The 23,224-nt window shown below is 39.2% G+C and overlaps 4 protein-coding genes and 1 pseudogene across 4 annotated transcripts; all 5 read right to left on the bottom strand.

The window, feature by feature from the left end:
• Window positions 1–10,112: 10,112 nt before the first annotated feature.
• On the bottom strand, window positions 10,113–11,494 carry LOC147907511 (uncharacterized; annotated as a pseudogene).
• A 2,751-nt stretch (window positions 11,495–14,245) lies between these two features.
• On the bottom strand, window positions 14,246–16,972 carry LOC147907510 (uncharacterized). The gene has a single exon (XM_087412418.1). It carries the CDS (start codon window positions 16,966–16,968, stop codon window positions 16,393–16,395), a length of 576 nt encoding a protein of 191 aa, XP_087268544.1. The 5' UTR covers window positions 16,969–16,972; the 3' UTR covers window positions 14,246–16,392.
• A 1,326-nt stretch (window positions 16,973–18,298) lies between these two features.
• On the bottom strand, window positions 18,299–20,111 carry LOC147907509 (uncharacterized). The gene is made up of 2 exons (XM_087412597.1): window positions 20,059–20,111; window positions 18,299–19,999 (listed from the first exon to the last, which is right to left on the bottom strand). Exons 1-2 carry the CDS (start codon window positions 20,109–20,111, stop codon window positions 19,450–19,452), a joined length of 603 nt encoding a protein of 200 aa, XP_087268723.1. The 3' UTR covers window positions 18,299–19,449.
• Window positions 20,112–20,134: 23 nt separating this feature from the next.
• LOC147907508 (uncharacterized) lies at window positions 20,135–21,193 on the bottom strand. Its single transcript, XM_087412598.1, has one exon. The coding sequence runs from the start codon at window positions 21,191–21,193 to the stop codon at window positions 20,639–20,641; it is 555 nt and encodes a 184-aa protein (XP_087268724.1). The 3' UTR covers window positions 20,135–20,638.
• A 63-nt stretch (window positions 21,194–21,256) lies between these two features.
• On the bottom strand, window positions 21,257–22,680 carry LOC147907507 (uncharacterized). Its single transcript, XM_087412596.1, has one exon. The coding sequence runs from the start codon at window positions 22,454–22,456 to the stop codon at window positions 21,257–21,259; it is 1,200 nt and encodes a 399-aa protein (XP_087268722.1). The 5' UTR covers window positions 22,457–22,680.
• Window positions 22,681–23,224: the final 544 nt, after the last annotated feature.

The raw sequence follows: 23,224 nt of genomic DNA, 5'->3' as shown, positions 1-23,224 counted from the left end.
TTAAGAAGTTCCAATAAAGTAAAGTTTTTTAAAATTAAAAAAATATCCCTTGCGATATATAAAAATTCAATTCTTTGTAAACCAAGAAATGAAACAGAATTAGTTTCACAAATCATTGCACAATATCATTTATAAAATTCTGAAATTTGAACATATTTTTTTAATACAAATAAAAAGAAAAAAGTAGTATTTATTGTAATTCACGCATGAATCGATGGCTACGTGCTGTTTCCAAATAAATTAGTTGAGCCAATCCGATTTTCCTTTCAAACCGATTAATTTGTTACGTCCCAGGATTCCTTTATTTCAATGGAACGGAATTAGGAGAGAGCCAAGGAAGAACGCAACCGACACTTCTCTTGTGATTATTGCTCTATAAACGCGTACCACAAGTCAGAAGCACTTAGGCACTTAGAATAGATCAGATGTGGGTCAACGTCCGATATGGGACGCTATTATTTAATTGGATAGAGTACATCCATCATTCCTCTTTTTTAGGTCAAGAAACTTAATCGTTTTGACCAGGGATCGGACCTATACGGATCTTTGGGAAGAAGAATAAATCGATGCCGATTAATAAATTAGTCACTGAGTGATTTTCCAAAATGAACGCGAATTCATGATCGATTTTATTGATCTTACGGGTAAATTGGGTTGATAAATCAGGGGTAACATTGGTTCATACCATCCTACAGTCATGCCTGACGTTTTATACTATCGAGCAAAAACTCTGTTTAAAATTTATTTTTTTTGTGAGGAAGCGATTAAAAATGTTAAGTCAATAATATGGTGGCTTGCGCTAAAAAATAATATCAATGTTGTTACATTTGATTTAGTAATACAACTCCATACAGCAATTGCTTTTTCTGGCGTAGAAAAACTGTTTTCAGCTTTTGGGTTAGTGCACCACAAAATTAAGAAATAGATTAGACACAGAAAAAGCTTCAAAATTAGTAACATTGAAGGCATTGAACAAAAACACTAATCTAATTGCACATGAATATTGAGAACTGAGACTGTATAATTTGATCTTTTTTAAAAGTTTTTATGTTTACAGTTATAAGTAGAAAAAACTACTACTGAATATAGTTTATATTCCGTTAAAAGATTAACGAATTTTATTTTATTATTTATATATTTATAGTCTGTATGTAGTAGTGGTACATATAAATTATAAATAAATAAAAATATTGTTTGCAACATACATATTTTTATTATTTTTATTATTTTTTGTTTCTCTTTTACAATTTCTTTTCCAAATCACATATTTTAATTGCAGCGTTTTTAAACAGTTTTAATTAAGAGTAGTTTAAAATTGTTTAAAACAAAAGTGTTTTAAAAGTGTTAAAAAAAGGGGCAAGCAGATATTATCATTTGTTCATAATGCAGCATGGTTTGTCTATTGAACAATTTCTTCAATATGCAAAAATGAGTTATTCACTTTTTTAATTCAAAAGCTAGCGACCTTCTACCACTTCTTCTTCACTTGGTATTCATTTGCTACTAGAACAGACAGAAAGTTGTTGAAAACAAAATTATTTCAAATCAATAATGTTGTTGAAACTTATTTTTACGAATATTTTAATTTGTCAAAAAATTTTACAAATTTATTTGCATATAGATCCTATAAATTGTATTGTTTCCTAACCCTCTTTGACATATATATTCAGAAGCATAAAACAAATGATAAAGAATATTTACCTTCTGAAACATGAGCAAATTCTTCATCATTTAAGTCAAAAACGTAAACAATATTTGTTTCTTCAATTAGAAACTGTGATTGTTTGTAATTGTCACATCTTAAAAATGTGCAATGTTTTATCTTTATTTTTCACACTTATACTTTTCCTCCAAATGCTTAGAATGCTCCCGCTAATCCACCTTCTGAGATAAGGCAGCTGGAGCGGAAGTGGGAGCGAAAGTGATGACGTATGAATAACATAATGAGAACTATTGGGAGCGTTTCAGAGCGTCAAATGGACCAGCTAATCGATGTTACAAATGCTTTGGCGTTTGAAGCACCAAATGGACCGTAGCCATAAGAATATGCAATGAAAAATAGAGGGTTCTATTTAAAATATTCAAACCTCACAACTTTTGTCTGAAACGTTTTTTTCTAATATGCTGTTTCCGAAATAAAAGGATTGTACGAGTAGTCTGAGACACTAATATATTTATACATGTATGTATTTATGAGAAAGTATTTACATAGGTTATAATAATAATAGATTCATTTGCGTTGGTGTTTGTTTTTTACAATTTTAGTGCAGTGTAGATATCTGTGTGCTTAGGCGAAGTTACGGGAAAGTGGGATACGTGGATTGAATTACTTTTTCTAAAGATGTAAAAATTCCACAGTGTAGTTATCTTCTAAAGAGACAGGGGAATAATAGTGGGAAGGAAATTCGGGTTGCTGGATTTTGGAAGTTTTGGAGAGTTGGTGAATAGGAAGGGGAAAAAATTCGAATTTATAGGACGGTTTGGAGGAATTGGAGGTTTGGTGGTAAGAGTATGGTCCGATTCGGTTGAGTCTACTACGTAATGTTAGTGGAGGATTTAATATTTCTCGTGCAAGAAGAAGTTCCTCCGGAGTTATCGATTTCCTCGGTTATAAAAGTTCTTGACTAGACTTTCGTGATAATTGATATCTTTTGTGCTTGTAGAGCCTCAATTTTTGCTTTTTTTCCTACGGCTTGCGCGATACCGATTGTGTTTGACCATCTATGTTAAAATTTTCTTTTATTTAAAGATCATGATATTGAGATAGATATGGAATATTCACACAGGGGAAGGAATTGAATATGGCCGAAAAAAAAATGGGGAGACATGAATTATCCAAAGTATCGTTTCGAGTAATCACGGAAAGAGAGAGAGAGAGAGAGAGATACTAATTACTCAAAGCGTTTTACCGCTTCAAGTAATCACGGGAAAAAGAAGAGAGGTAAATTACTCGAAGCGTTTTACCGCTTCAAGTAATCGCGGAAGAAAACGATGTGAATTACTTGAAACATTTTACTGCTTCAAGTAATCGCGGAAGAAAGAGATATAAATTATTCAAAGCGTTTTACCATTTCAAGTAAACACATGAAGAAGAAGAAATTAGCTGGGAAAGCTGGGACATGGGTTTAGGAACTTCCACTGGGAAAGAAAGAGATTAAGTAAAGAGAGAAAAGGAGCAAATAAATATAAATGATCAAATAATTTGGATTAAATTATAACAGAAAAATTGTTTCTTACTGGACTGGATGAAGTTGACTTAAAGAAAAACGATGGAAGTCTTCGCTGTAATTCAAGTTGATGTCCGAGCGCCTCTCGTAGAAGATTCTGGACAATCTCCAGGAAAATGGTGTTGATGGAACGAATTCGGCACTTCCGATTCACCAATGTGAGAACTTCGCATTTTTCAATATCGTAGTCTGTCGATTGATCGAATTATAATTAGGCTCCCGGAGGGCTCATATTTATACTCACGAGGATGATATGTCCTTCTTTGTTTTTGGCAGTCGATCATTGCCCTAGCGTCTTCTAGGAATTGAATACTTGGAGGAATTCGATTGGTGGAAATTTTAATTAGTCCTATCTAGGTTCGGATGCGCGGGAGTAACGTCAAATACTAATAAAGATATAATACTAATAGAGATTTTCTGTAAGAGATTTATTGGGCAACGATTGACTTTCTGACCTTGCGACTTGCCTAACTCTGAGCTTTATCAGTTAAATTTGTCAACTGGAAAAATTGAATTTTAATTATTTTGATTATAATTATCAGTATTTGATTTGCTGTCTAATAAAAAAAAATTATTTATTCTCTAATTACGCAAAAAGAATAGTTCATGGTCACGAAAGAAAAGAATTGAAGTGAAGTTCTCTGCACGTAACAAATTGTATGCAGAAATTAGTCACTATTTTATGCGGGTTTCAAGACAAATACAAAAATTTATTGTACATGTTTCTTATATATTACATAATTTTTAATGTTAGGCAAAATTTATTAATTTATATATATTAATTTTGTACGTTACATTAATTGTTTAAGAATGTGTCGCAACATAACAAAGTATTAACATACTAAATGAATAATTGTTTAATTTTAATAATGTAAGAAATTAAACAAATGAGAGTTTGGTGCGGTACTTAATGCACAATCTTTGATTATATGTATACATAAATTATATTTTTGATCTGTTGTTCACTTGAACGTTTCAACCATTTTTTGGGGTTATCCTCAGCGAAAGCAATGAAGAGAAAAAGGAATATAATAAAGTTTCCACCCTTTTCAAGTATCAAACAGGTCCCTAATCGGTTGCATATGCTTCACTATGGTCCAAAACTGATAATGTTTACAGTAGAATATTAAATGCCTTAAGAACAGGAACGTGAAGTAACAATTAACAAAATTAAGCAAGTTTCCATGTCAATTTTACAAATTTTAACGAGGTAACATTGTAGCTGTGACCTGCGTCGGCGTCAGAGACGTCGTTATGACTCACTACCGCACCGAACTTTCATTTGCCTAATATTATTACATTATTTTAATCTCGAGAGTCCATAACTAGTAATTCTTATTATTTAATTTGAGATTTATATTAGCATACCGAATTATGATTTACTTATCTTACCTCTTTACATTAAAAAGTTATTTAACATTTACTTAATAGATTTAACGTTTACTTAATAGATAACGGGGAATAGCGCGTGAATGTTTTTAATGCGCGCGCGCGCGCGCGCGTGTGTATGCGCGACATCAATGCGGACCTAAATGATAAATACAAAAAAAGATGTCGTGAAGTTAGACGAGTGAACGTGTATGTGTTCAAAAGAAGGAAAATGCAGGGTGAATGGAAATTGGAACTAAATTAAGATTGGATTTCATTGATGGTAAAAATAGAAGGGAAAGAAATATAAGAAAATTACCAGAACTAAAATGGGGAGAGTGAGGAAAGAAAACAGAGAGCATGAGCATGAGGGCATCTGGAGGTTGTCCGGTTATGGCGTTTCGGATTTAGTCGAGCTCTGCAATTTTAAAAGTTATGGTGAAAGTGTCTGAGAGAAGAGGATCGGTGGAAACTATGAAAAAAGGAAATTTAAAAATTGATGATAGCTGTGGTGATAGTAGTAACAAGGACAAGGATGGGGGAATTTCAGCTACAAATTTCATGAGCCGAGTAGCCGTCTTGGTCCACGAATGCTTGGCTGTGCTCTGCAAGAGCGGAAACTCGTACAGATCCCACGAGCGAAAAGCCATGCTCAGATATCGTCCGCTCTCCAAAGCGCGCAACATCGACAGCTTATTTATCTCGCTCAATAACACGTGCGCCATTCGCCACTGTACTTTGAATAATTTGAGCGTTGACTGTCGCCGGATTACCCGTCAGACAATTGTTGTCGTTGCGCTCGTATTAAAATCAATTCGTGACGAGCGTTGATCACCATGCGTTTGTAATCTTCGCAAAATCTCAGCAGTACATAGAGTGATATACAAAAATTAAAATATCCGGCCGCAGTAGTCTGCGCATCCCAGCTGGCATTCCGCAGAATTACGTTTCTGTCGGAAACAGTTACCTAGTTTTTGAGTGTGCTAGTTTTGCTTACGTTTCATGTTCCATGGTCAATCACTATTCTATGGTCAATCTGCATACCGTTGGGTTCATATCGAATCTCATCGAATATAAATGTGACGCAATTATTTCCCAATGCCACGTTAGCACCCTGGACTACTTTGTTCTTCGTCAATTTTCTCTTGACATATAGAAAGCTTTCGTACGGCAGTGTACAGATTCTGTTCCTGAATGGGTATTCTTATCTCGTCACTGTACCCGAATATTGTGTTAGCGAAGGTTGTACGTATGAGTCTCAATCTTGACGATGCGATCGTCGAAGATTGGATCGTCGAAGATTGAATCGTCGAAGATTGGATCGTCTTTAATGTTTAGGATATCATTCATCTCAAATATTGCGCACTGCGAATCTCAAAGACTTTAAAAATGTAACGTTCAATGCACTGAGTTTCTTCTTCCTGATGCAGCTGGATGAGCGAGTGTTATTGAGCTGTGACGTGGCCTTGTAAAGAATGCATTATCTCTCTGCATGCGCCCCGTTCCGTTTAGCACGAGCATCTCAAGTTCACGTTATCACTGTCGCAGTCGTACATGCAATCTAACGGTGATCTCTTCTCTTCCAAAATCGAGCAATCATCCGTTCTGGTCGATGACGCGTATCGTTAGATCCGTAATGTTCCGTGCTGTGATGATCGGCATGTAAACGATCTGCGCCGGTCTCTCCGATATCTTATATCTTGGCGGCATGATCGACGAAAATTCGTGTATCGTGTGCGCGCTTTTGTCGTTGCTTTACGCGCCCGCGATCACGTTACTTTACATGGATAACGTTTACGTTCATTATGTCCAGTTCGTGCCATTTTGCGCAGTATACGCTTCGACGAGAATCCCAGTAGAGATCTAATGCTGTTGGGCTTGTCAAAGTTTATTCTGTATGCACATCTAATCTCGTATCTCGTGTTGTAGTTTGCGCGGAGCATAATCGGGTATTCTCCACTCTCATCATTGTCATCGGTATCATTGTTGTTATTGTCCCTACGTCTACGGTTTCAAGCGCTGCGGCGCGAACGTTTCCGTAAAATCGCGCGTTTCAAAAATTCATTTATGTCTCGCACTTCATACGAACTTTCGGTATATCGACTATACACATACCCATGTAAATCGGCTTGTTGAACTTCATCTCGAGTTTGCGTAGTTCGATGATCGAATTTTCCGCAAAGACGCTACGGCTGTGGAAATACGGTTTTGGGATCATTGCCTCCGCGTCGTCCGTCCCATTTTATTAATTTTACGTCAACGTGGTTGTGCACATTCTCCATAGTTTTACCGAATACGCGTTGTTCATTAATTTATATAAATAGTAGTATAACAGTGCCGGTTCTAGGCCAAGGATACAGCCACCTGGCTGTCACCAGGCGGCGCTAGCGTCGCGGTCGCGGAACTTGTTGGAAGTGGGGGGGGGGAGGGTATAGAAAAAAGAAAAATGCAAAATGCCTACCTGATACCCCCCTCCGCCGCTATCTCTTCTGCAGCCGCCACCATCTAATCGTCCTCTTTCTCATCCACTTCCCCCATTCACTCTGTCTCTTCGGCCCAAGCGGCAATTTCTGCCGCCTCAGCCTCCTTCTTAGCCTCTACCGCCACCAGCAAAGTATATTATACAAAAGTGTAATAATTTTTCCTCATTAGTTAAATCGAAGAAGTCGAGCATGAATTTGATCAATTCATCACTCATACAAGATGTGCAATTAAAAATCGGGAGGCTCTGATCGAGTTCATGCTCGATTTCCTCCTCCTCTTCAGTGCGAGCAGCCTCGTCGACAGAGACATCCTACTCCTCAATTTCACAGGTCTCCATGAGGGGAACATCCTCCTCCTTCTCATCATTTTTTTCAAATTTATAGAACTCTCTGAATTTTATTTTTACACACACATTTAAATATATATAACTGATGATGTCCGCGCGCGGACAAGACATGAACAAGACTGCCGCTGAAAAGCATTCTTCGCTGTAGCGAGACTGTCCTGGGAGTTATCTATGGTAGTCGATGTAAAACAAAGTATAAGTCTCACGTGGCCAGATTTTTCACGAACATTCGATATGTCACAACATATTCAAGCAGTGACATCATCATCAATATAATGTGATATTAATGTCACGTGATCAAATAATTAGTATAAAATAAGAAGATTTAGACGCACCGTCATTAGTCAATGCAAATGATAATATGGAGCGTGATTCAATAAGGCAAGCGACCTAGCCGAATACCATAGAAGAGTACGTCGCATAGGAACAATGATGCGACGAGCTCATAGAGTCTCTGGAAGAGCAGAGTCATGCCAAACGATTATCAATCGGCAAGAGACAATCAATGATCACATGAGTAGTAAAACAAGGCGGATTCTGGACTATGGAGCTAGAGGGGGGCGCGGGGCGCGGGGGGGGGGGAGGGTACCTGTAGGCGCAGGGGAAGAGAGGCGGGAGGCGCGAGAAGTCCCGGCGCTATGGTTACTGATCAATGTTTACCGATATGATGATATATGCCGCCATGTAGTGACATCACGTATCATTGGGACCACCGCCACCGTCGCTATCCCACTACCTCACACCCTGCCACAGGCGCCGCCGCCGCCGTCGCAATCTCGATGAGGCGATGGAACAATTCTATTTGATCTACATGTAATTGAGTGAGATATCAATTATAATATCACTTTGAATCGAGAAAGAGGAGGAGAAAGAAGAGAAGGCAGTCAACTTTTTGCAGTTCTTTTACCCATATTATAGCTGCACAGTAAAAAAAAAATTATCACTTCACTTAATCACAGAAAATGTGCAAAAGTATTCTACCATTTAGCATTAATGGTAGAATATTGTTGTACGTTGGGGGAAAAAAATCACTCATGTTGTAATACGTCTTGCGCGCGGACAAAGCAGGACAAAGATTGACGTTGAGAGTCGATCTTTACCGCAGCGAGCCTACCTAGGATTTATCTATAAGCGGCAGTTGTATATAAAACACTTTAGATCATAAGTGTCGTCACGAGAAAAGTTATCGCTTATCATTGCAGCACACTTTAAATGTAGCCGCGATTATTTGTAACCCATCGAATTGCTGAAAGTTCACACGTTTATTTTTACACTTGTAATTCTTTTTTTCTTACGCGGAAAGATACATACATACATACATACGTCCATATATACGTACATGTGTACATTCGTGACACGACAAAAAAACGGGTTGGTAATGTTTATCTAAACGGTGTACGATAGCGTGTCGAGGTATAAGATGAATGAATGGTAGGAAGTAAAGAAAGTATCTATACAGTGATGTGAATGAAAAACATTTTTTATTCACATATTATTACATTGTTCCTTTTTACGTATTAAAAACTAAAGCCAATAGCTCGCAATCGATGAGCTGATGTTTGTTAAAGATGTCACTATCGCGTATTGTGTCTTCGAAAGCAATGTTGGAGAATCGCGTATGACATCAACTATATCGACGAGTCGGGCTAATCGTTCGATCGTTACATCGATACATCCGTCAAACTCAAATATACGTCGTAGCGTCGTTTCGATCATCATGCGTACGGACGAAAAATCGAGATATACGAGCGTAGAATCGTTCAGCATGCAAACACTGATGGTTAGCGGTCTAACGCTTATAAAATTGTCCTTGTATTCGTTTCGCAGCATCTTGTAAATATTCCATCGCTGCTCGTAGAGATTCTTCCACGTTTCGAGAGACAGCGGCAGTTCATGTCCACAATGATCTCCCAGGGCGATTTCCATGTAACTCGGTGGACCAACGTTGATTCTAATTTCGAAAAATTTGTAGTCATCAGATCGTAATGTCTACTCAATAAACGCACTTCGCACTTGCTCCATGTTGTGTACATAATGTTAAAAACGTTTTTTTTTGTGTATAGAATGTTAAAACTTACATGTTCAGTCCTTCTTCGTTTCGTACGATGCGTTGCTGTCTTTTGCGAAGTACATTTTTCAACTGTCCGTATAAGTGAGTATCGCAAGACTAATTGCATCCGCGTAAATTGCGATGTATATGGTAAAATTCTAGAATCGAAGAGGGAGGACTTCTTTGAGAAAGATCGTGGGATAATCTTAAACATTCTTTAGAATAATCTATAGATAATTTGTATGACGCGTAAAAGTATATAATGTGATCTATCTGTTGGTTTAAATAAAAGAACTAAATACCCTCCTATAAAATATATATTATTAATAAATATACTCTCCTATAAAAGAGAAAAGGAATTTTCGGTTTTGAAATAAAGATAAAATAGGGACGAAATATCAAGATTAAGATGAAACATTAACTTAGGGATAAGATAAAAATAAGATAAATCGTATATCTATAATAAAGAATGAGAGAATTTTATCGGGATATAATACCTCCATCTTTAAGTCGTGCGTGATCCACTTAATGTGCGCCACGCATGATTATATATAAAATAACAGTACATATGTGTATAGAGAGTATGTCAATTATAGAAAAGAAATGCTTACAATTGTGAATATATTCTAACATCTTCTTATTCAATAGAGATCTCGGTACTTTCTTCTCGATTCGTGATGTTTTTGGGCAGATTTGGATTTTCTTCTGATGTAGTTAATTTTTCCGTTGCTTCCTCTTGAAATGCTTTCTTCTTCTTGGGTTTTTGGGAGAGATGTATGATTAAATTTGTAACTGAGTCCCAAAGGGCCCCTATCAGATGTAATGACCAGCCATAGATTGTATGTATAGCGTATCCATGTATTATAGTGTCTATAATTAGTTTCACGGTTCTGATGCAGAAATAGATTCCAATTATTGCAGCACTTGCGTTGCCGAAGGAAATAAAATTTCCCCAGATTTTTTTCCATGTATTCTCTGTAATTTTCTGGATTGAATTCTCATCTAAAAGATACGAAAGAGAGATTCCTTGGAAAACTATGGGTTCGCCTTTAGCTCCTCGTGCCATAGTATATAAAATTCCGTTTTTTCGGCTGGGAATATTATGTGATCCCGCAGGTTTTCGAAATCCTTGTCACTATATATGTCGCTTGCTGCTAGCGATCCAGGATTTGTATAATGCCATGTAGGTTTTGTTATGGGTTTTATAATTGTCGGAGGTAAAGAGTGTTCGGGAGTTGGTGTCATACGATACCATCCATCATTTAAAAAGAACATTGGAGGTATGACACGATTGCAGGAAATTTGCGTGCTTGTTTTAATTAATATGTGCGTTCATGGGGATAAAAAGTATGTCTCGTTACCTTTCTGAACTAGCAGTTCTGAGTAACATTCTTTAATATGTTGAATTTTGATATCTACTGGAGTGCATTTAATGATATGCACTACTTCTCCAGAAACGATGGTCATGAATCCGGCTCCTTTCATAATCTGGTATGCGAATTCGTCTGGTGAGTTTATAGCGAGGCTAAGTGCGCCTTTTAAAATTTGTTGCTTCAGATTACAACGTTGTTTGAGGACTCTATACAGAGTATTCATCTGAGAGCGTACATGTTTTTCCACAAATTTAGAGTTGATGTAGGTAAATATGTCTAGATTTTCGGCAGATATTCGCCGGTTTCTAGTAAAAGATTCTCCCTTTTTAGTTTCGAGAATTAACAGGATGTTCTGTTTTTATTAATGTATATCCACATAGAAGTTCTTCTCCTGTCCTGGCAAGTGCAAATGTTACATCTTGCGTTGATAGTGAATATACGAGTAGTATAATAGTGGCGGTTCTAACCCAGGTCCTCTGAGGGGGGCGCGGGGATACTCATAGGCGCGGGGGAGTAGGCGCGGGGAGTACTGGTAGACGCGGGGAAGGGAGGGGAGGCTCGGGAAGTCCCGGCGCTATCGATGTTTACTGATATGATGAGTCCCAGCACTATCAGTGTTTACTGATATGATGATACGTATCGCCATGTTGTGGTGTCACGTACTATTGGGACCGCATCCGCCGCAGACCCCGCATTCATCCTAAAGTGCTGTTGTGGTGTCACGTACTATTGGGACCGCCGCCGCCGCAGACCCCGCGTCTATCCTAAAGTGCGTTTCGGGCCATCACCGCAGACCTCGCGTCTATCCCAAAAATGCGTTTCAGGCAGTCACTGCGGAGTCCACTCCCTAAATGCGTAGCAATATTATAATGCGAACAAGAAATATTAAAGAAAAAAAGAAAGAAAAAAACCTATATAATAAAAAAAAAATTCTTACTTTCTCCACACTCTCTCCCTTTCCGTCCTCCTCCTCCTCTACAGCCTTATCGAGATTGTCAATGAGATGGTTGAACGCAATTCTATCTGCGTCGGCGTCATCGCCAGCGCTCCGCCGCCGCCGCAGACTCCGCGTCCATCCTAAAGTGTGTTTCGGGCCACCACCGTAGACCTCGCGTCTATCCTTAACAAAAAAATGCGTTTCAGACAGCCATTGCGGAGTCCACTCTCTAAATGCGTGATAATATTATAAGGCGAACAAAAAATATTAAAGAAAAAAGAAAGAAAAAAACTATATAATAAAAAAATATTCTTACCTTCTCCACATCCTCTTCCTCTCCGTCCTCCTCATCCTCCGCTGAATTCTTAGTCCTCTTCCTCTTCCTCTTGTTCTTCCTCCACCGTCTTCTCCTCCTTCTCTTCTTCCTCCACCGCCTTTTCCTCCTCCTCTTCTTCCTCCTCTTATTCCTCCTCCTCCTCTTCCTCCTCCTCCTCCTCATCTTCCGCTGAATTCTTATTCCTCTTCCTCTTCGTCCAAACCCTCATCGAAATTGTAGATGAGACAATTGAACGCAGTTCTATTAATGCTTACACGCTTGAGATCGTCCGTCTCATCGGCAGCCTCGATGAGACGATAGAACAGTCCTAATTTATCTACGCGTATTCGAGTGAGATCAATTATGATATTATCATGAATCTCCTCTAAGAAATAGGAGGAGACGCTCTCTTCTTCAGTTTCTTCTTCCTCTTCCACTTCCTCTTCCACTTCCACTTCCACTTCCTCTTCCTCTTCCACTTCCTCTTCTTCCACTTCCTCTTCTTCCACTTCCTCTTCTTCTTCTTCCACAGCCTCATCGAGATTGTCGAAGAGGTGTTTGAGCGCAATTTTATTAACGCGCACATGTCTGAGATCGTCCACCTCATCGGCAATCTCAATGATGCCATGGAACAGTTCTAATTGATGTACGTGTAATTGAGTGAGATCTATGATATCACTCTGACTCTCCTCTGAGAAAGAGGAGGAGGAAACGCTCTCCTCTTTAGTTTCTTCTTCCACTTCCTCTTTAGTTTCTTCTTCTACTTTCTCTTTCATTTCCTTTTCCATTTCCTCTTCCTTCACGGCCTTATCGAGATTGCCGATGAAGTTTGAACGCAACTTTATTGATGCAAACATGCCTGAGATCATTCTTCTTGGCAATGAGGCGATTGAAACTCCTAATTGATCTATATTTAATTCAGTGAGATCAACTGTGATATTATTCTCAATATCCTCTAAGAAAGAGGAGGAGGAAGAGGAGGAGGCAGTTTCCTCAACTTTTTGTTGTTGCTTTTGCATGTTATAACTGCACAATAAAAAATTATCATTTCACTTAATCACAGAAAATGTGCAACAATATTCTATCATTAACGCTAAAATAGTAGAATATTGTTGCACATTGGGGAAAAAAGAATATCACTCACGTCTTAACACGTCTTGCGCGCGGACAAAGCAGAACAAAGACTGACATTGAGAATCGATCTTCGCCGTTGAGAAGCGAGCCTGCCTAGGATTTATAGGGAGGCAGTTGTATATAAAACACTTTAGATCATAAGTGCCGTCACGAAAAGTTATCGCTATAGCGCGTCGAGATATAGGATGAATGGATGGATGGATGGATAGACGGATGGGAAGTAAAGAAAGTATTAGGTGTTGGAATTAATTCGTAGCGTTTTACAAGTGATGGGAAGTACTTTCATTAATGTATTTTTTAATGCTCATGTGAAATAAATAACATTCTTTCATTAAAAAACGCTACGAATTAATTCCAACACCTAATACATATATATATAATGATATGAACAAAAAAATTTTTTATTCACATATTATTACATCATTTCTTTTTTTTTACGTATTAAAAACTAAAGCCAATAGCTCACAATCGATGAGCTGATGTTTGTTAAAGATATCACTATCGCGTATAGAGTTTTGGACGCGATGTTGGAGAATCGCGTATACTTGACATCAACCGTATCGACGAGTCGAGTTAATCGTTCGAACGTTACATCGATACATTCGTCAAACTCAAACATACATCGTTTCGGTCATCATCATGCGTACGGACGAAGAATTGAAACGTACGAGCGTAGCATCGTTCAGCATGCAAACGCTGACAGTTAGCGGTCCAACACTTATAAAATTGTCCTCGTATTTGTTTCGCAGCATCTTGTAAACATTCCATCGCTGCTCGTAGAGACCCTTCCACGTTTCCAGAGACAGCAGCAGTTCATATCCGCGATGATCTCCCAGGGCGATCTCCACGTAACTCGGTGGTCCAACGTTGATTCCAATTTTCAAAAATTTGTAGCTCGTAGTCGTCAGATCGTAACGTCTGTCCAATAAACGCATTTGCGATGCTCCATGCTGTGTATATACATAATGTTAAAAACTTCTTTCTTTTGTGTATAGAATGTTAAAAACTTACATGTTATTGCAGTTCTTCTTCGTTTCGTACGATGTGTTGCTGTCTTCAGCGAAGTACATTTTTTTTTCAACTGTTCGTACAAGCGAGTATCGCAAGACTAATTGCACCCGCGTAAATTGCGATATATATAAAACTTCTAGAATCGAAGAGGGGATAATTCTCCCCTCTTTTTCTAAGAATTGCGAACCTGTCGCAACACGTTTTATCGAGTCTTTCTATGTTTTTTATTTTTATTTTTGTTCGCGAGTTTATCAATGCTTATACTTTATGATTTATTTCGATGGCATGGATGACGTTGGTGATGAGTACGTTGGCGATTTTGACGCCTTTTCTCCAGGATATTCCCAATATCTCGCTTTTTCCTTCGAAGGCGATGGACTTGGCGGACTTGGCGACAATGGACAGTACCCCTTTCGCTCGATTGATTTTCGACGTATATATTCTTTTATTCGATCCATGTCTTAACGATCGTAACTGAAGCTTACGATTGAATGAAAAAAGTCTAATATACTGCCTATGTACATTATATATGTACTGTCAGATGTACTGTCAGATCGGACATGTCGCGACACGTTTAACAAAAGCGTTGACGTTTTTGGATACATACATACATACATATGTGTTCATACATATATGTTCATACATACCGGGTGTCTCAGAGCACCCGTACCACCCTTTTAAAAGGTAGGGATGTATTTGTAGAAAAAAATGGTTCAGACAAAATTTGCAGGATTTCGGGAGATCTATCTGATGGTGACCTTGAATTTGACCTTGAGGTCGACCTTGGGCATAACTCAAGGTCAAAGTACCGTTTTACAAATGTAAACCCTTATTCATGACATCACAAATGAAAATAGCGGAAAATTTTACGTCCGAATACGTTATCAAGCCTAAGTCAAAATTACCCTTAGAGGTCATGTGGAGGTCAAGTTACTTTTAGAGCACCCGTACCTTCTAAAAGATATGGATGTGTTTGTACAAAAAATAGTTCAAACAATATTAGGTATTTACATAGCTATGATGCATCCATCTGCTGGTGAATTTGAATTCTACCTTTAGATTCATTTGTAGTCGTGTACATCGATTTTTAAAGATTCCTAATTATCAAGATCTTGAACAGTCGATGCCGCCTGTGTCAGCGTTACCCAAGATGTACCACGTGGAGGTCACAAGGTCGGACTTACACCTCGTCGGTGTGCTTTTTGCCATGCTTTTTGTCCAGCCCACACGTCTGTCATTGCTCGTCAACAACTGAACCGCATATTTCGCGGCCAATGGATAGGTAAATATGGTCCACATAACTGGCCACCACGATCATCGGATCTTACAATTTTGGATTTTTATTTGTGGGGAAGAATAAAAGACCTCGTATACCGCGAACGATCTACGACTTCAGAAGACATGAAGAACAGAATTCGAGAAGCCATTCAGTCTCTAGATCCTGTCGAAATTCGTCGGGTGACGGATGATTTTCAACGAAGAATAACAGCCTGCATACATGCACGTTGAGGACACTTGGAAAATCTAGACTGAACACATGCGTACAAACAAAGGTGACGGCAAGGGGAACCACCTTAAAAAAACACCCCGACGAGGTGTAAGTCCGACCTTGTGACCTCCACGTGGTACATCTTGGGTAACGCTGACACAGGCGGCATCGACTGTTCAAGATCTTGATAATTAGGAATCTTTAAAAATCGATGTACACGACTACAAATGAATCTAAAGGTAGAATTCAAATTCACCAGCAGATGGATGCATCATAGCTATGTAAATATCTAGTATTGTTTGAACTATTTTTTGCACAAACACATCCATATCTTTTAGAAGGTTGGCATGGGTGCTCTAAAAGTAACTTGACCTTCACATGACCTCTAAGGATAATTTTGACCTAGGCTTGATAACGTATTCGGACGTAAAATTTTCCGCTATTTTCATTTGTGATGTCATGAATAAGGGTTTACATTTGTAAAACGGTACTTTGACCTTGAGTTATGCCCAAGGTCGACCTCAAGGTCAAATTCAAGGTCAGCATCAGATAGATCTCCCGAAATCCTGCAAATTTTGTCTGAACCATTTTTTTGTACAAACACATCCCTACCTTTTAAAAGGGTGGTACGGGTGCTCTGAGACACCCGGTATTGTATTACAAAGGTATCCGCCAATGTCCCCATGGTAACGTCTCCGTCGAGTCCGGTACGACGTATCGTTTGTCGTCGTATGGACTCAGAGCGATCTTCGATTCGGATATCGTGTACACCTCATGTAATTTAGATCGTATACACGATTGACGGCGAGTCATTTCAATCTCTTCGTTCAAACACCACGTATAATCGTCGAACGTTATCGTTTGCGCTATGACGTTATTCTTTACGCCTTTCGCCTTTTTAATGTCCTTCTTGCCATCCACTCTCACCGCGTACATCTTCGCTCTAAGTCCAACAAATTCGGTCATTAATACACCGTTGTTCTCATCCTTCATCAGGCCGAGTACTTTTTTGTTCGCGAGAGGCATATCGTACGCATTGTCTGCCGGATAATCTCTCGTGTCGAATCTAGCGATATCGCGTTTCATAGTCTCGTAAACATTGTCGCATTCTATATAGTAAATGAAACTATCCGTGTCAGTGTACATGATCTTGCATTTGTCGCGATACATCGGTGACATGTACTCGTGATGAAATTCGTACAAACAGACTTTCGATATGTCGAGTATGCACATACCCACGTAAATCGGCTTGTTGAATTTCATCTCGAGTTGCGTATTTGGACGGCAATCAAATTTTCCGCAAAGACGCTGCGGCTGTGAAAATTCGGTTTCGCGATCATTGCCTCCGCGTCGTATCGTTCGTCCCATTTTGTTATTAATTTTACATCAACGTGGTTGCGCACATTCTCCATGGTCTTACCGAATACTACGTTGTTCATTAGCTTATACAAATTTTTTTCGAAATCGTTTTTCGCGAATGTTCTAAATTGTGTATTGAGTTCAATGTAATCGCAGAGCCATGGAGATTGAGCGAATTGTAGCACTCTATGGATTTTTATTACGCGAAGACCGTGACGAGTACATTGCTGCAGGTTGCGGTAATGGATGACGTAACGCTGCTTATCGTACAACGTCGCTAGAAGTTTATCTTCGCTTGCCAGGCGGTTTATCGCGCGTTGGACAGAAAGGTAGGTCAGTGTGTTGGTCGTGTAGATGCTGCGGATATTTGAGATCGACCTCGAGAATATAACCGGTAGGTGAATCCGGAGCGATCGCGCTCACGTCAAAGTTCGCAGCGTCTTCGACCCACCGAAATTCGGTGTATGGTAAAGGTTGACACATCGCCCATCCGTACAGATTATTCACATCGTAGTACATCAAGTACGACGACGATTTCGATGGATCGAACTAATACATGTACTTGTTATTAGCCTGCGCGTATCTGCCGGAGCATTGACTGAGGCCGCCGCGTATACCGCGCTCGATGAACATAACCATATCAATATCGGTGAGCAACTCGAATCTTATGCGTGTATATTTCAGCATGGCGTCCCACGTGAAACCTGGCAATGTATAAAAATGCGCGGGATCGAGACAGTAACTCGCGATGCAGCTATTGCGAAAATTTTCGAAAATGTCTGCTAATAACAAGACATCAGTAGATATACTAGGCGGGTTCTAAGCCATGGGGCTAGAGGGGAATGCGGGGTGCGGGGAAGTACTTGTAGGCGCGGGGAATACCTAACGCGGGGGAAAGAGGGGGAAAGGTCTAATCTCCTACACAATAGGGCTCCTACACAATAGAGCTCCTTTTTTTGTTATCAAAATTAGACCATGTTTTTCTTGAAAAATGCATTGATAATAAAGGTTTGAATTTGACCATGACATATTTTTCTTTTCTTTAAAAATGTATCGATAATAAAGGCTTGCATGTTAGAGAAAGATAGAGCGCGCGTGCTACGAGTGAAGAAAGGATGGAAGAATCAATAGAGTACGAGTTTCTTTTGTATGATACAGTTTTTCAATTTTTATGGTTTTTCCTGGCGCGTCGAGGTAAAGGATGGGAAGTAAAAGACAATACACATGAAATAAGGCGAACAAAAATGTTTTATTTACATCTTATTACATCGGTTTTAGTACTTATTAAAAACTAAAGCTAATAGTTCGCAATCGATGAAAGGCTTGCATGTTAGAGAAAGATAGAGCGCGCGTGCTACGAGTGAAGAAAGGATGGAAGAATTAATAGAGTATGAGTTTCTTTTGTATGATACAGTTTTTTCAATTTTTATGGTTTTTCCTGGCGCGTCGAGGCAAAGGATGGGAAGTAAAAGACAATACACATGAAATAAGGCGAACAAAAATGTTTTATTTACATCTTATTACATCGGTTTTCATACTTATTAAAAACTAAAGCTAATAGTTCGCAATCGATGAAAGGCTTGCATGTTAGAGAAAGATAGAGCGCGCGTGCTACGAGTGAAGAAAGGATGGAAGAATTAATAGAGTACGAGTTTCTTTTGTATGATACAGTTTTTCAATTTTTATGGTTTTTCCTGGCGCGTCGAGGCAAAGGATGGGAAGTAAAAGACAATACACATGAAATAAGGCGAATAAAAATGTTTTATTTACATCTTATTACATCGGTTTTCGTACTTATTAAAAACTAAAGCTAATAGTTCGCAATCGATGAAAGGCTTGCATGTTAGAGAAAGATAGAGCGCGCGTGCTACGAGTGAAGAAAGGATGGAAGAATTAATAGAGTATGAGTTTCTTTTGTATGATACAGTTTTTTCAATTTTTATGGTTTTTCCTGGCGCGTCAAGGCAAAGGATGGGAAGTAAAAGACAATACACATGAAATAAGGCGAACAAAAATGTTTTATTTACATCTTATTACATCGGTTTTCATACTTATTAAAAATTAAAGCTAATAGTTCGCAATCGATGAGCTGATGTCCATTGAAGATGTCGCTATTACATATAATGTTCTCAGATGCAATGTTGGAGAATCGCTTATAATAAAGGCTTGTATGTTAGAGAAAGATAGAGCGCGCGTGCTATGAGTGAAGAAAGGATGGAAGAATTAATAGAGTACGAGTTTCTTTTGTATGATACAGTTTTTTTCAATTTTTATGGTTTTTTCTGGCGCGTCGAGGCAAAGGATGGGAAGTAAAAGACAATACACATGAAATAAGGCTAACAAAAAATGTTTTATTTAGATCTTATTACATCGGTTTTCGTACTTATTAAAAACTAAAGCTAACAATTCACAATCAATGAGCTGCTGTCCATTGAAAATGTCGCTATCACATATAATGTTCTCAGATGCGATGTTGGAGAATCGCGTATACTTGGTATCTACCGTATCGATGAGTCGAGCTAATCGTTCGAATGTTACATCGACACACCCGTTAAAGTCAAACATACGGCGTAGCGTCGTTTCGGTCATCATAATGCGTACCGATGAAGAATCGAGACGTACGACCGTAGCATAGTTCAGCATGAAAACACTGATGATTAGCGGTCCAACGCTTATAAAATTATCCTTGTATTCATTTCGAAACAGCTTATAAATATTTCCTCGCTGCTCGTAGAGACTCTTCCATGTTTCGAGAGATAGCGATAATTCGTGTCCGCGATGATCTCCAAGGACGATCTCCACGTAACTCGGTGGGCCAACGTTGATTCCAATTTCTAAAAATTTGTAGCCCGTATTCGTCAGATCGTAACGTCTGCTCAGTAAACGCACTGCACGATGCTCCGTACTGTGTACATACATAATGTTAAAAAACGTTTCTTTTATGTATAGAACGTTGGAACTTACATGTTATATTCCTTCTTCACATCACACGATGCACTGTTCTCTTTAGCGTACATTTTTTTTTTTTTTTTTTTCGACCGTTCGTATAAGCGGGTATCGTAAGACTGACTGCATCCGTGTAAATGGTAATACTTCTGGAATCGATGAGAGAAGATAGGTTCTCCCCCTCTTTTCCAAAAATTTCGAACATGTTGCGACACGTTTTATCAAGTCTTTCTATTAGGTGTTGGAATTAATTCGTAGCGTTTTTTAATGAAAGAATGTTATTTATTTCACATGAGCATTAAAAAATACATTAATGAAAGTACTTCCCATCACTTGTAAAACGCTACGAATTAATTCCAACACCTAATACATATTTTCTTTATCACGAATTTATACATACGTTTATACATACATTTATACACACGTACATACATACATACGTTTATACATATGTTTATACATACGTTTATACATACGTTTATACATACGTTTATACATACATACATACATACATACGTTTATACATACGTTTATACACACATACGTTTATACATACGTACATATGTTTATACACACATACGTACGTTTATACATACGTTTATACATTACAAAGGAAGGGAAAAGAAATACATAATAAATATGTTAATGTATTTTTATTAAAAAAATTCTTTTGCAACCACCAGTTATATATTTTCAAAACATTTTGTAACGCGCAATTCTTAACATGTTGTCCACATCGTATAATATTAGTAACATCTAGATTAGATAAAGATTCCATGTCTTCGTAAACTGCATTCAGGGTCTCAATGTAAATACGTTCTCGCTCATCGTCCAAAAGCAAGTTCCACAGCCACGTTCGTTTTTCGCGTCCCTTAACGTACACGATAGCATCATCTTCAAATACAGCTGCTGTGATCAGACGTTTCGCCTCGTTGTACGGGATCGTCCCGTCTTCCCATTGCAATCCATGGTGATAAGCAATCAACCAGGAGGCGCAAAACCTGTCGGATCTTGTCAAAAATTTCCATGGCACAGGACTCGTAAAAATGTAATGCGTGAGAACGGTCCCCTGTTTCAGCACCGCCACTTCCTTCACGATAAATTTCTTATTAACGATGAATCCTTGCAGATCCACGAACGTTGGCATGAGCATGTTGTCGAGAAGACTGCAGTCGATTGTGGTCGTATCGTAGATCTTATCGTGTTAGAGGTGCACTTAGGTGATTTTGCGCACAACGTTGGTCAATGGATTATACTGAATCACGCGATCGTGTATGATGAGACAATAGGCTGTTGTATTTGCAGGTACATCCTCTTTACATTCAAAGTCTAATCGCACGTCCACGGTGCCACTCTTGATTGATTCGTTCTGTCGAGAGCAATCAATGATCACGAATGGACCATAACGTAAAAAAGTTGTAAAGGTGAGACTCGGCTCGAGATACTCGTATCCGTAGTAGCCCTTGCAGAAACGCGCGTACAATTCGTACAGAATCGCACATCTGTTTTTGTCAAAATCCAGATTCAAGTCATCGTACGGATAACATTCCGAATTCAGGTAAAGTTTCGCATTGGTTAATTTGCAGTCATCGAATCGACTTACATCCTCGGACATGATGTTTTTTCGACCTGTTTGCATAGCGAAAATAACGTAGCGCGGCTTCTCGAGCTGAGTAGCCGTCTTGATGGCCCACGAATGCTTGGTTGTGCTCTGCAAGAGTGGAAATTCGTACAAATCCCACGAGCGAAAAGCCATGCTCAGATATCGTCCGCTCTCCAAAGCGCGCAACATCGACAGCTTATTTATCTCGCTCAATAACACATGCGGCATTCGCCACTGTACTTTGAATAATTCGAGCGTTGGCTCTACCGCCGGATCTCCCGTCAGACAATTGTTGTCGTTGCGCGCTCGTATTAAAATCAACTCATGACGAGCGTTAATCACCACGCGTTTGTAATCTTCGCAAAATCCCAGCAGTACGTAGAGCGGTACACAGAAATTAAAATATCCGGTTGCAGTAGTCTGCGCATCCCAGCCGGCATTCCGTAGAATCACGCTTCTGTCGGATGACACTGTTACATAGTTTTTGAGCGTGCTAGTTATACCCACATTTCTATTACGATCAATCTCCACACCATTGAGTTCATATCGAATCTCATCGAATATGAACGCGACACAATTATTTGCCAATGCCACATGAGCATCTTGGACAGCTTTGTTCTTCGTCAGTTTTCCCTCGACATATAGAAAGCTTTCGTACGGCAGTGTGTACAGATCCTGTTGCTGTATAGGTATTCTTATTTCGTCACTGTACCCAAATGTTGTATTAGCGAACGGATTGTACGTGTGAGTCTCAATCTTGACGATGCGATCGTCAAAGATCGGCTCATCTTTAATGTTTAAGATATCAGTCATCTTAAAAGTTGCGCACCACGAATCCCAAAGATTGTAAAAATTTAACGTTCGACGCACTGAGCTTCTTCTTGCTGACGCAGTTGGATGAGCAAGCGTTATCGAGCGGTGATGTTACCAGCTTTGTAAAGAATGCGTTATCTCTCTGCGTGCGCTCCGCTCCGTTCAATACGAGCATCTCACGCTCGCTGTCGCTGTCGCACGTGCAATCTGACGGTGATCTCCTCTCTGCGAAAATCGAGCAATCGTCCGTTCTGGTCGACGACCAGACGCGTATCGTTAAATCCGTAATGCTCCGTACCGTGATCGGCAGGTAAATGATCTGCGTAGGCCTCTCCGATATCTTATATCCTGGTGGCACGCTCGGTGAAAATTCGTGTATCGTGTGCGCGCTTTTGCCGTTGCTGTACGCGCCCGCGGTCACGTTACACTCTACGCGGATAACGTTTACATTCATTATGTTGATCGACATGTTCGATTCGTGCCATCTTCGCGGTTGCAGCATACGCTTCGACGAGAATCCCAGCAGCGATCCAATGCTGTTGGGCTTGCCAAAGTTTATTCTGTATGCACATTTAATCTCGCATCTCATCGTGTTGTAGTTTGCGCGGAGCGTAATCGGGTATTCTCCACCCTCACAATTATCATCAGTGTCATTGTTGTTGATGCTGTTGTTGTTGCTGTTATTGTTGTTGTTGTTTTTGTTGTCATCATGCACTACGTCAATGGTTTCAAGTGCGTTGCGGTGCAAATGTCTCCGTAAAATCATAC

Source organism: Acromyrmex echinatior, chromosome 13 (assembly GCF_024713525.1).
Source record: "Acromyrmex echinatior isolate Ae372 chromosome 13, ASM2471352v2, whole genome shotgun sequence".
NCBI lineage: Eukaryota > Metazoa > Arthropoda > Insecta > Hymenoptera > Formicidae > Acromyrmex > Acromyrmex echinatior.
Note: the sequence above shows the minus strand (reverse complement) of the source record. Positions and strands in the feature narration are given on the sequence as shown.

Excerpts from the sequence above, each read along its gene's own strand:
- LOC147907510 (XM_087412418.1), bottom strand. The coding sequence starts at position 16,968 with ATGTGCATACTCGACATATCGAAAGTCTGTTTGTACGAATTTCATCAC.
- LOC147907509 (XM_087412597.1), bottom strand. The coding sequence starts at position 20,111 with ATGTACGCTAAAGAGAACAGTGCATCGTGTGATGTGAAGAAGGAATAT. Across the intron at positions 20,000-20,058 it reads GTGAAGAAGGAATATAACAT|TACGGAGCATCGTGCAGTGC; the intron begins GTAAGTTCCAAC and ends GTATGTACACAG.
- LOC147907508 (XM_087412598.1), bottom strand. The coding sequence starts at position 21,193 with ATGCTCATGCCAACGTTCGTGGATCTGCAAGGATTCATCGTTAATAAG.
- LOC147907507 (XM_087412596.1), bottom strand. The coding sequence starts at position 22,456 with ATGACTGATATCTTAAACATTAAAGATGAGCCGATCTTTGACGATCGC.